The following is a 13,782-nucleotide window of genomic DNA, read 5'->3' as shown; positions in this document are numbered from 1 at the left end:
AACATATTCAAAATGGCAAATGGAAAACTGATTAAATAAAGCAAAAAAAACCGCAACAAAAAATTTCAAATCGAAAAATTGATGACATGAAAAGCAGAAAAATGAAAAATTGAAAAAAAAATGAAAACTGAGGAAGCAAAAAAAAATAAAAATAAAAAAATTGTAAAGAAAAAGAAAATAACCAACGAAACTAAAAGTTGCAAACCGAAAATTTAAACAAATGAAGAACTGAAAATTAAAAATCGAAAAATTGAGAAGTCTAATAAATGAAACAGTTTTAAAATCCAATAACTGACAAATGAAAAATTCTAAAATCGTAAAAAAATCGGGAAACTGAAAAATTTTAAACTGAAAAAACGACAAATTTAAAAATTTTAAAGTTGAAAAATCAGAAAATTGAAAACCAAAAAACTGCAAACTGGAGAATTGAAAATTCCGAAAAATTTCCCACTGAAAAAAGAAAAACTATAAAATAACAACATTGATAATTTGAAAAATTGAAAAAAATGCCGAAAAAACCGAAACAAAAACTTGCAAATCGAAAAACTGAAGAATCTTAAAAAAATTGTCTTAAAAAAATTTAAACATCCAAAAGTGGGAAAATCTAAAACACTGAAAAACCGAAAAATTGAAAAAATAAAGAAACACTCAAAAGTGAAAAATCCATAAAATTTTTGAAATCAATAATAATCGAAAAACCGAAAAACGTCTAAAACCGTAAGATTAAAAAAATGGGAAATCTGAAAAATTATAATTATTGCAATTGGAAATTAAAAATTGATGAAACGAAAAAATGAAAAATTGAGAAACCGAAAAATCTAAAGTTGCAGAATCGAGAAGCTACAATTCGAAAAATTTGGAAAATCCAAAAAGTGAAAAATTTCGCATTGAAAAAAGAAAAATTATAAAAGCAGAATATCGAAAAACCTAAAAAATGAAAAAATAAAGAAAATAAAACATCGAAGCGTACGAAAAAGTGAAAAATTCAAAATAGAGAAGTCGTGCATCAAAAATTTGTAAAATCTAAAAAGTGAAACATTCAAAAGTTGGAAAATCGAAAAACTGAAAAATCTAAAAATGAAAACTCGAAAAGTTGTATACCGTAAAATTGAAGACACAAAAAAATGATAAATAGGAAAATTGCAAATCACAAAATTGAAAAATACGAAAAACTGAAATAATTGAACTTGAAAATTAATAAACTGATAAAATTTAAACTGGAAAACTCTAAAAATTGAAAGTGGAAAAACTGAAGAAACAAAAAAAAATGGAAAAATTGCATAATTGAAAAATTCAAGCTTCTTTTTTTTATATTATGAATTTATATTTCTTCTATGTTATATTATTTATATCTGCATATCATATTTTTTCTAACTTTAAATAAAATTAAATAAAACGTAGAAAATCTAGCGATGTACTAATGCAACTTTATAACGAAGTACCATCAAGCACGTCTCTAGTCTAAAACAACGTTACCTTGCATTAACATCTCTGCAACGTAACCGTGTTTACTGGTTAAAATCCAAACAAAACCAAAACCACGACGTTAAAGTACCTACAAGAAAGAGTACCACCTATCTACAATCTCAAAAATGTTCGGCCAAATCTACTCTACAGAAACTCTACATCAACACTGCATGGAGATGTTCTAGAAAACAGATGACACCTGCCACAGCAAACATGAACAGCGAACATGAACACTTACTTTGGAGCAATGTCAGAGCCCTGTTGCATCAGAGATCCGATGGTGAACCACAAGGAATTTAACAGAGTGAACTGGTTTTCTAGAACATCCGGATCGCTGTTGCATGGGTGCGGGTTGTCCCATTCGTACGGACTGAACCTGCAACCATAACTCCAGCTGAACTAAGTTCTACTCGCGGCTTACTTTGGTAAGAAGTCGCATCCTTGCTGCATCAAAGAACCGATCGCGAACCACATGCAGTTGAACAGGGTGAACTGGTTCTCGAGGTGGTCGGGGTTGGGGTTGCAGGGGTGCGGGTTCTGCCACTCGTACGGGGTGAACCTGGAAAAGAGCTGACAGTACGGGTGCGAGTACCGCGTTCTCGTCCGTCGGGTGCTAGAGGGGGCGAGTCGTACCTGGCCAGGATGAACAGGAGTACCGAGACGCCGAGGTACGCGGTGGCCATGTAGATCCAGACGTCGAGGGACAGCGGCGACAGGAACGAGAAGAGGTTCGGGGGTTGTTTGATGGGTTTCCGGTACAGGATGCTGATGCCGAGGTTCATGAAGGGCATCGTGAAGTCGACGGCTTGCTCTCTGTCGTACGTAATGGTCAAGTCGGCGATCGCCAAGTCGGCTTTCTGGTCGAGCAGCTCCCTTATCATCCCGTCCCATTCTTTGGTCTCCCGATTTAGCGATCCGTATCTACCATCTGGTGCCAGGCGAATGGTGTAGTTGAAGCCCAAGACACGAGATATCTCGTGAATGAGATCGACGGCGTATCCTTCGAACTGAGCGTTGCCGGTCAGTTTTTCGCTGGCTTCTTTCCGCATGACGTAAGGGGAACTCTGGAAATAAGGGATGATGCTTATTTTTACTTCCTGAGCGTGAAATAAAATACTTTTGCTCTTGTGAGGTATGAATCCGCGTTGAGTTTTCACCCTAGACATTAAAATTTTTTGAAAAAAATCAAATATTTTATAACATTTTGCAATTTAACTTTGAAACTGCAAAACTGAACTTTTGCAAACGTTTTAAAGTTATCGTAGTCGTGGTAAATCGTTAATCGAAATTTATTCGTTTACCCCTTCCCAAAATTTGATGACGTCATGTGAATAATAAATCTTCTCTGAGATATGCAAAATATTATGTTTCTATACGTCTGGATTACTATCAGTGCATTCATGGTTTTTAGAATTACTTATACAGGGTGACTCAAAAAAATTAATGAATGAGGCAATTTATTTTATTAATTATTCTTATTATTTTTCGAAAAATCTCAATTTAAGTACCTTCGACGAATTTTTGATATATTTTTTTTTTCATTACCTTTCATTATCCAATTTTTCCACTTTTCAATGTTTCATTGTCATAATTTTGCAAATTTTTTCTTAATTTTTCAAGTTCTTGATTTTTTTTCATTTTACCAATTTTTAAATATTCATTTCTTGATTTTATCTCACAATTTTTCGGTTTTTTTTTTCATTTCGTCTGTTTTCTTAATGTTGGTTTCTATTTTAAATTTTTAGTTTATTCAATTTTTCAAATTTTCAGTCTTTGATTTCTCAATTTTTCATTTTTTCATTTCCTTAATTTTTGGATTTTTCCATTTTTCATTATTTCGGTTTAAAGATTTTGCGGTTTTTCAACTTTACGTTTTTCAGCCTTTCAATTTCTGGATTTCCAAATTTTTTAATTTTTTGATATTCCAATTTTTAGATTTTTCAGTTTCTCAATTTTTAATTTTTCGAATTTTTCAATTTTTCGTTTCTTTAATTTTTGATTTTTATTTTTTATGTTACCGATTTTTAAATTCTCTTTTTTTTCTTGGTGTTTTCTGTTGATTACACATTTCAAATATTCAATCTTTGATTTTACAATTGCTCGATTTTCCAATTTTAAAATTTTTAAATTTTGCAATTTTGGATTTTCAGTTATCCAATTTTCCGATTTTCTTAATTTTCAATACTTTGATTTTACAATACAGATTTCGTTTTTTCGATTTGGCATATATTTTCGATTTCTGATTTTCTCAAATTTACTCTTACGATTTTTCAGTTTTTCGTTTCAACTTTTCAAGTTCTTGATTTCCAGTTTTTAAATTTTTCGTTTTATATTTTTTTGTGTTTTTTTTTTATTTTTCGTGTTTAATTTTTTCAGTTTTGCAATTCTGTCCCTATTTTGATTCGAAAAGTTGAGAAATCGAAAAACTCAAAAGAACTTACAAAACCGAAAAATTGCAAATAGAAGCGAAGAAACGAAAAATTGGAACGTTTTAAAAAACTGAAAATGGAGAAACTTAAAAATCGAAAAACAATAAAATTTTTTTTTTCCTGTTTTTATATCACAATTTTTCGTTTTTTTCCTGTCATCTGCTTTCTTAATGTTTCTTTCAATTTTATAACTTTTCGTTTATTCAATTTTTCAAATTTTCAGTTTTTGATTTCTCAGTTTTTCATTTTTTCATTTCCTTTAATTTTTCGATTTTTCCATTTTTCATTATTTCGGTTTAAACATTTTGCGGTTTTTCAACTTTACGTTTTTCAGCTTTTCAATTTCGGGACTTCCAAATTTTTCAATTTTTCGATTTTCCAATTTTTAGATTTTTCAGTTTCTCAATTTTTAATTTTTCGAATTTTCAATTTTTCGTTTCTTTAATTTTTGATTTTTATCTTTTATGTTACCGATTTTTCAAATTTTCAGTTTTTGATTTCTCAATTTTTCGATTTTTCATTTCCTTTCATTTTTCGATTTTTTCATTTTTCATTAATGCGGTTTAAACATTTTGCGCTATTTCAACATTAAGTTTTTCAATTTTTCAATTTCTCCACTTCAAAATTTTTCAATTTTAAAATTTTTCAATTTTGTAATTTTGGATTTTCAGTTATCCAATTTTCCGATTTTCTTAATTTTCAATATTTTGATTTTACAGTACAGATTTCGTTTTTTCGATTTTGCATATTTTCGATTTCTGATTTTCTCAAATTTACTCTTACGATTTTTTAGTTTTTCGTTTCTTCAACTTTTCAAATTCTTGATTTCCAGTTTTTAAATTTTTCAGTTTTCGTTTTATATTTTTTTTGTGTTTTTGTTTTCATTTTTCGTGTTTAATTTTTTCAATTTTGCAATTCTTCCCCTATTTTGATTCGAAAAGTTGAAAAATAGAAAAACTCAAAAAAACTTACAAAACCGAAAAATTGCAAACAGAAGCGAAGAAACTAAAAATTGGAACGTTTTAAAAAACTGAAAAAATCCAAAAATTGAAAACTTTTACACCCAAAAAAGACAAATGATAAAATCAGAACCATGAAAAATCTAAACATTTAGAACTCGTGAAATTGAAAATCGAAAAAATGGAAAATCTAAACGCAAAAAAAAATTAGGAAGAACTGAAAAATTGCAATCGAAAATTTGAGGAAACAATTTAAAAAAAAAACAAAATCAGAATATTGAAAAACAAAGGAAATAAAATTACAAATCGAGTGTCTGAAGGAATGAAAAATTGAAGAAGCGAAAAAGTGAAAATTTAAAAAGTAAAAAATTGAAAAGATGAGTAAATGAAAAAGTTTTAAAATCCAGTAATCAAAAAATGGAAAAATTAAAAAATCGTATTGAATGAATTATAATTGAAAAGGCGAAATATTTTAAATGAAAACAAGAAAAATTGCAAATTAAAAATCAAAGAAGCGAAAAATGAAAATTCATCAAACTGAAAAATCTAAAATTGAAAAAACGAAAAATTAAAAATTTCTAAAAATTAACAAACCGAAAAATTTAAAGATTAAAAAATGTAAAAATTTCCCACTAAAATACAATTATTAAGTCAGAACACTGAGAAAATTTGTATAAATAAAGAAAATAAAAAGCTGAACCAAAAATTGCAAAACGAAAATTTGTAGAAATGAATAATCGTAAAATTAAAGGGTGACATATTTTAAAAATTATTATTATTACACATTTAAAATGAAAACTTGAGAAACTGCAAATCAAAAATTGAAAAAACATGAAACTGAAAAATGAAAAACTCAAAAAAAGAAAAATTCAAAAATCTAAAAATTGAAAAATCGAGAAATTAAAAACCGAGAAATTACACATCGAAAAATTTTTAGAAAGAGTTGCATATCTTAAAGTTGAAGACACAAAAAAATGAGAAACTGAAATATTGCAAGTCGAAAAATTGAAGAAACAAAAAATTATGAAAAATTGAAAAACTGCAGATCTCAAAAATTGTAGAAAAGAAAAATTGAAGAAACAAAATTGAAAAAACAAAAAGTTTTAAAATTGGACCATTGAAAAACCAAAAAAATTGTAAAAATACTGAAAATAAAAATCGATAGGAAAAATTACAAATCGAAAATCTGAAGAAATGAAATATTGAATTGAAAAACAGAAAAATTAAAAATCAAAAAATTGAAGAGTCGAGTAGATGAAAAAATCCAAAAATTAAAAAATCGAAAAATGAAAAATTTAAATATTTTGAAAATTATCATAATATTCATATTTAAAATGAAAACTCGAACAACTGCAAATAAAAAATTGAAAAAACGAGAATTAAAAAATCATGAAACTAGAAAAATTAAAGCTGAAAACGAAAAAATTAAAATATTTCACATTGAAAACAAAATTATTCAAAACATTGAAAAACCGGAAAACTGGAAAACTAAAAAAAATAAAAAACCAAAACGAAAAATTACAAATGGAACAAATTGAAGAAACGAAAAATTAAAAATTCGAGAAAACAATAAAGGAGAAAATCGGAAAATTGAAAAGTCGAAAATTTGAGGAATTGAGAAATTGGAGAATCGAAAAACTGAACAATTAAATATCAAAAAATGGTTTTAAAATCACACAATTAAAAAATGGAAAAATTCTAAAATCGTAAATCTGAAAAAGGAAAAAAAAATTATACTTAGTTATTATTCTCGTATTTAAAATAAAAACAAGAAAAATTGCAAATGAAATAATTAAGAAACAAAAAATTGAATAATTCCAAAAAAAATTAAAAAATCTAGAACTGAAAAATCGAAAAATTGAAATTCGAAAAGTTGAAAAACTCAAAAAGTCAAAAATTTCCCATCGAAAAAAGAAAAATGATAAAATCAGCAGATTGAAAAATCGAGAAATTGAAAAAATATAGAAAATAAAAAATTGAAGAAATGAAAAATCGAAAAATTAAATATGAAAAGCTGGTGAAATTGCCCATCATAAAAAGGCAAAATCCAAAAACTGAAATATCCAAAAGTTGGTAAATTGAAAAACTGAAAAATTTTAAAATGAAAACACGAAGAGTTGCAAGTCGTAAAATTGAAGAAACAAAAAATAATGAAAAATTGAAAGATTGTAAAATGGAAAGTTGTAGAAACACAAATTGAAGAAACAAAATTTTAAAAAACAAAAATTTATAAAATTGGAACACTGAAAAATCTGAAAATCGTAAAACTACAGAAAATGTAAACCGAAAGAAAAATTGCAAATCTAAAAATTGAATCGAAAAACTGAAAAATTAAAAATCAAAAAATGGAAAACTCTAGTAAATAGATGAAAAAGTTTTAAAACCCAAGTATCGAAAAATGGAAAAATCGTTGAATTGAAATAGTTAAACATTTTAAAAATTTAAAAATTAAAAAATCCAACAGTTGAAGAATCGAAAAGTTGAAGGATTTCATATTGAAAAAAAGAAAAATGATAAAATCAGAACGAAAAATTGCAAATTGAAAAACTGAAGATATGCAAAATTAAAAAATTGAAAAATTAAAAGTTGCATACTCGTGAAATTCCAAATCGAAAAATTGTAACATTCAAAAGTTTAATTTAAAAACGAAAACTCGTAGGCTTGCATATTGTAAAATTGAAGAAACAAAAAAAATATTGAAAAACAGAAAAATTGTAAATCGAATAATTGAAGAAACGAAAAATTGAAGAAACACAAACATGGAAAATGGAAAAATCGCAAATTGAGAAATTGACGAAACGCAAAACTACAAAAATTAAGATTGAAATAACAAATATTATGAAAATCCAATTAAAATGAAAATTAAAATCTCGAGAAACTTGAATCGAAAAATTGCGAAATCTAAAAACTGAGAAATTCAGAGTTGGAAAGCTGAAAAACTGAAAAATTGCAAATCGAACAACCGAAGAAACAAAAAAAAAGATTGAAAACTTATCAGAGGTTATCAGAACACAAAACCACACACAATTCTTATAATTTTTCAAGCAATCGGGATTTGTCAGACGATCGACGTCCAGTCGAAATGACCTCCGACCAATTTTTATCCGGACGGTTACAGTGTCGCCGATAATAAAACCTACATAAAGTATCCGTACGCGAGGATTGTCGGACATAATAATAAAATGGCGGCATTTGTCTCAGTCGAATTAGGATTTTTCCGGAGACGGCTGGCAGGCTAAGCGAACGATTTATTGCCGGGAATTTCGTGTTAAAGTTGGGAGATTTGGGGGAGGGTCCAGTGGGAATTGACAGGTATTGAATTATGATACTTCTTTCAAACCGGGCCTAAGCTTGTTGCTCGCCATGACGGATTATTTTTCACTAAATAATGCCTTACTAGAATCGTCGTGACGACGAAAGTCTTGTTCTGGATAATCTCCACGATCTGGGTATAGGCCTCCCCGTAAGTCCTCGTAAAGTTGACGCCTTCTGTCGAGTTCCACGTACCTATCTTCTTCAAGCCTTCTTTACTCAGTTCGATGATATCCAGCACGAAATCGCTCCTGAATCCCTGATGGTCGAACTTGATCACTCCGGTCAAGCCCCGCATTTCCACCTGGAACCGGAGCGTTCCGGTCAAAGTGTAATAGTCATCCAGAGCCGTACTCACGATTTTCATGTAGTTGATCAGGCTGTACCCGTGCGGCCACGTGTCCACCGCGTCGCAGCTCAGCGGCTTGATATCAATTTGCTGGCTGGTGTCCAGGTCGTGGAGCGCTTTCGCAAACAAATGCACCGCGTCGTACATTAAGGCCGTTTCTGCCTGAAAATGACGTTTATTAGGACGCGGATGCATTATCCGGAGAGAAATTGCAGCGCAAGCTTTAGGTATTTATGGGCCGGACTTTTGTGTGGTCGTGATTAATTTTAATGCGTGCGGGAATTTACGACGTGGAAGGGAATTTAATTTATAACAACTTAGGAACTAGCGGATTTTTAATGGGGATTTTTTAGGGGCTTGCATGGCCGGCTTTGTCATTAATCTCTGGTTCATGAAAGATTAAAAAGGGGCGTTCGGTTTTGCGACAAAACGAAACAAAGTTAACTTAATGGCCGTAAGTTAAGAATTAGGGTTTTATTGGGCGGAATTGGGTTAATCGGGAAGGCGGAGGCACTCACCTTTACAAAAGTATTATTATCCTGTACGGTAATGCAGCATAAAATAGAAACAGGCCGCAATTACACGAATTAGCAGGGGAAGGGGAGGCGAGGAATCGCCCCACTAGCACATCAGGCTTAAAAAATTGACGAGATATGTTTACGGTAAGTACACGTACGTTCGGCGTGTTTGGCCATCATAACGACCAAGGTTATTAAGTTACGTTATGTGTTACTGTTTTTTTGAATCCAAAATGTAACTAAGTATGTAATAGAAATAACAATGAACACAGAATTATTTCGAGTAAATAAATATTTATCAGAAATTAAACACTACACTAATAAAATAATATGAGTATAAGGCTGAAAACCTCAACGTAGATAATAATTGACCCGTTCTGAAGTTATTTCCCGTTAAATTTTGACTAATTCGGTAATGACATCCGTCCCATATATTTTTCATTTTATTTTAAATACAATATTTTTTTTTTAATTTTAATAAGAAATTTTTACTTTTTTTGGAACACCTTCGAAGATTATCCGAAGATATTTTCCAGCAGATTTCGAGCTGTATTTTTGGCTTCATAACTTTGAAGTTTTCTATTATTCATCGAAAATCTCCAAAAATTAATATTACACTTTTTAGTATTTTTTTCCAAATTTTACTTTTATAGTGAACATTTAGAAAATCTTGTTTCTGAGCGAAAAATGAGCTATATTTTTGGAATTAGCACAACGAAATCTACACCCCAAAATTTTTTATGGATTTTTAGACAAATTTTCCGAAAGTTAAATTTTTCAATTTTAATATGAAATTTTTTACTTTTTTTGGAACACCTTCGAAGATTACCCGAAGATATTTTCCTGCAGATTTCGAGCTGTATTTTCGGCTTCATAATTTAGAAGTTTTCTATCATTTCATCGAAAATCTCCAAAAATGAATATTACACTTTTTGGGATTTTTTTCAAAATTTTACTTTTATAGTGAATATTTAGAAAATCTTGCTTCTGAGCGATAAATGAGCTACATTTTTGGAATTAGCACATCGAAATCTACATCCCAAAATTGTTTGTGGATTTTAAGACAAATTTTCCGAAAGTTAAATTTTTCAATTTTAATATGAAATTTTTTACTTTTTTTGGAACACCTTCGAAGATTACCCGGAGATATTTTCCTGCAGATTTCGAGCTGTATTTTCGGCTTCATAATTTAGAAGTTTTCTTTAATTTATTGAAAATCTCCAAAAATGAATATTACACTTTTTAGGATATTTTTCATAATTTTACTTTTATAGTGAATATTTAGAAAATCTTGCTTCTGACCGATAAATGAGCTATATTTTTGGAATTAGCACATCGAAATCTACACCCCAAAATTTTTTATAGATTTTAAGACAAATTTTCCGAAAGTTAAATTTTTCAATTTTAATATGAAATTTTTTATTTTTTTTGGAACACCTTCGAACATTACCCGAAGATATTTTCCTGCAGATTTAGAGCTGTATTTTCGGCTTGATAATTTAGAAGTTTTCTATAATTTATCCAAAATCTCCAAAAATTAATTTTACACTTTTTAGTATTTTTTCCAAAATTTTAATTTCATAGTGAATATTTAGAAAATTTTGCTTCTGAGCGATAAATGAGCTATATTTTTGGAATTAGCACATCGAAATCTACACCCCAAAATTTTTTATAGATTTTAAAACAAATTTTCCGAAAGTTAAATTTTTCAATTTTAATACGAAATTTTTTACTTTTTTTGGAACACCTTCGAAGATTAGCCGAAGATATTTTCCTGCAGATTTAGAGCGGTATTTTCGGCTTCATAATTTAGAAGTTTTCTATCATTTATCGAAAATCTCCAAAAATTAATATCACACTTTTTAGTATTTTTTCCAAAATTTTACTTTTATAGTGAATATTTGGAAAATCTTTCTTCTGAGCGTTAAATGAGCTATATTTTTGGAATTAGCACATCGAAATCTACAGCCCAAAATTTTTTATGGATTTTAAGACAAATTTCCCGAAAGTTAAATTTTTCAATTTTAATAAGAAATTTTTACTTTTTTTGGAACACTTTCGAAGATTACCCGAAGATATTTTCCTGCAGATTTCGAGCTGTATTTTCGACTTCATAATTTAGAAGTTTTCTATCATTTCATCGAAAATCTCCAAAAAATGAATATTACAGTTTTTAGGATTTTTTTAAAAATTTTACTTTTATAGTGAATATTTGGAAAATCTTGTTTTTGAGCGATAAATGAGCTATATTTTTGGAATTAGCACATCGAAATCTACACCCCAAAATTTTTTATAGATTTTAAGACAAATTTTCCGAAAGTTAAATTTTTCAATTTTAATATGAAATTTTTTATTTTTTTTGGAACACCTTCGAACATTACCCGAAGATATTTTCCTGCAGATTTAGAGCTGTATTTTCGGCTTGATAATTTAGAAGTTTTCTATAATTTATCCAAAATCTCCAAAAATTAATTTTACACTTGTTAGTATTTTTTCCAAAATTTTAATTTCATAGTGAATATTTAGAAAATCTTGCTTCTGAGCGATAAATGAGCTATATTTTTGGAATTAGCACATCGAAATCTACACCCCAAAATTTTTTATAGATTTTAAAACAAATTTTCCGAAAGTTAAATTTTTCAATTTTAATACGAAATTTTTTACTTTTTTTGGAACACCTTCGAAGATTAGCCGAAGATATTTTCCTGCAGATTTAGAGCGGTATTTTCGGCTTCATAATTTAGAAGTTTTCTATAATTTATCCAAAATCTCCAAAAATGAATATTACACTTTTTAGGATTTTTTTCAAAATTTTACTTTTATAGTGAATATTTGGAAAATCTTTCTTCTGAGCGTTAAATGAGCTATATTTTTGGAATTAGCACATCGAAATCTACAGCCCAAAATTTTTTATGGATTTTAAGACAAATTTCCCGAAAGTTAAATTTTTCAATTTTAATAAGAAATTTTTACTTTTTTTGGAACACTTTCGAAGATTACCCGAAGATATTTTCCTGCAGATTTCGAGCTGTATTTTCGACTTCATAATTTAGAAGTTTTCTATCATTTCATCGAAAATCTCCAAAAATGAATATTACAGTTTTTAGGATTTTTTTAAAAATTTTACTTTTATAGTGAATATTTGGAAAATCTTGTTTTTGAGCGATAAATGAGCTATATTTTTGGAATTAGCACATCGAAATCTACACCCCAAAATTTTTTATATATTTTAAGAGAAATTTTCCGAAAGTTAAATTTTTCAATTTTAGTATGAAATTTTTTACTTTTTTTTGGAACACCTTGAAATATTCCCCGAAGATATTTTCCTGCAGATTTCCAGCTTTATTTTCGGCTTCATATTTTAGAAGTTTTCTATCATTTATCCAAAATCTCCAAAAATGAATATTACACTTTTTAGGAATTTTTTCAAAATTTTATTTTTATAGTGAATATTTGGAAAATCTTGTTTTTGAGCGATAAATGAGCTATATTTTTGGAATTACCACATCGAAATCTACATCCCAAATTTTTTTATAGATTTTAAGAAAAATTTTCCGAAAGTACAATTTTTCAATTTTAATATGAAATTTTTTACTTTTTTTGGAACACCTTCGAAGATTACCCGAAGATATTTTCCTGTTGATTTCGAGCTGTATTTTCGGCTTCGTAATTTAGAAGTTTTCTATAATTTATCCAAAATCTCCAAAAATGAATATTACACTTTCTAGGATTTTTTCCAAAATTTTAATTTTATAGTGAATATTTAGGAAATCTTGCTTCTGAGGGATAAATGAACTATATTTTTGGAATTAGCAGATCGAAGACTATATCCCAAAATAGTTTATGGATTTTAAGACAAATTTTCCGAAAGTTAAATTTTTCAATTTTAATATGAATTTTTTTACTTTTTTTGGAACACCTTCGAAGATTAGCCGAAAATATTTTCCTGCAGGTTTCGAGCTGTATTTTCGGCTTCATAATTTAGAAGTTTTCTATCATTTATCCAAAATCTCCAAAAATGAATATTACACTTTTTAGGATTTTTTTCAAAATTTTACTTTTATAGTGAATATTAGAAAATCTTGCTTCTGAGCGATAAATGAGCTATATTTTTGGAATTAGCACATCGAAATCTACACCCCAAAAGTTTTTATAGATTTTAAAACAAATTTTCAGAAACTTAAATTTTTTTATTTTAATATGAAATTTTTTACTTTTTTTGAAACACCTTCGAAGATTAGCCGAAGATATTTTCCTGCAGATATCGAGCTATATTTTCGGCTTCATAATATAGAAGTTTTCTATCATTTATCCAAAATCTCCAAAAATGAATATTACACTTTTTAAGATTTTTTTCAAAATTTTAATTTCATAGTGAATATTTAGAAAATCTTGATTCTGAGCGACAAATGAGCTACATTTTTGGAATTAGAACATCGAAATCTACATCCCAAAATTGTTTATTGATTTTAAGACAAATTTTCCGAAAGTTAAATTTTTCAATTTTAATACGAAATTTTTTACTTTTTTTGGAATACTTTGGAAGATTACCCGAAGATATTTTCCTGCAGATTTCGAGCTGTATTTTCGGCTTCATAATTAAAAAGTTTTCTATCATTTATCCAAAATCTCCAAAAATGAATATTACACTTTTTAGGATTTTTTTCAAAATTTTACTTTTATAGTGAATATTAAGAAAATCTTGCTTCTGAGCGATAAATGAGCTAAGTATATTTTTGGAATTAGCA

At 28.3% G+C, this 13,782-nt stretch overlaps 1 protein-coding gene across 8 annotated transcripts in view; it reads right to left on the bottom strand.

Moving 5' to 3' along the window:
* Positions 1–13,782, bottom strand: part of LOC135142764 (glutamate receptor ionotropic, kainate 2) — a 105,237-nt gene that overhangs the window by 8,533 nt on the left and 82,922 nt on the right. For 4 of the 8 annotated variants that reach the window (XR_010282629.1, XR_010282630.1, XM_064074503.1 and 1 more), the window contains exons 8-12: positions 9,035–9,055; positions 8,526–8,678; positions 8,253–8,471; positions 2,101–2,531; positions 1,706–1,843 (exon numbers count right to left, since the gene is read on the bottom strand). Coding sequence is in view for 6 of the 8 variants with exons in the window: in XM_064074503.1 (XP_063930573.1) it covers positions 1,706–1,843; positions 2,101–2,531; positions 8,253–8,471; positions 8,526–8,678; positions 9,035–9,055 (962 nt within the window). In the remaining 2 variants the exon portion in view is untranslated. Of the gene's footprint in view, positions 1–1,705; positions 1,844–1,888; positions 2,027–2,100; positions 2,532–8,252; positions 8,472–8,525; positions 8,679–9,034; positions 9,056–13,782 lie in introns of all 8 variants that reach the window. The other 4 variants (XM_064074506.1, XM_064074508.1, XM_064074504.1 and 1 more) reach the window with 3 other exon arrangements.

Source organism: Zophobas morio, unplaced genomic scaffold (genome assembly GCF_036711695.1).
Source record: "Zophobas morio isolate AGI-343-1 ecotype UQ-CSIRO unplaced genomic scaffold, CSIRO_AGI_Zmor_V1 ptg000054l, whole genome shotgun sequence".
In the NCBI taxonomy this organism is placed as follows: domain Eukaryota; kingdom Metazoa; phylum Arthropoda; class Insecta; order Coleoptera; family Tenebrionidae; genus Zophobas; species Zophobas morio.
This window is presented reverse-complemented; position numbering and strand designations above follow the sequence as displayed.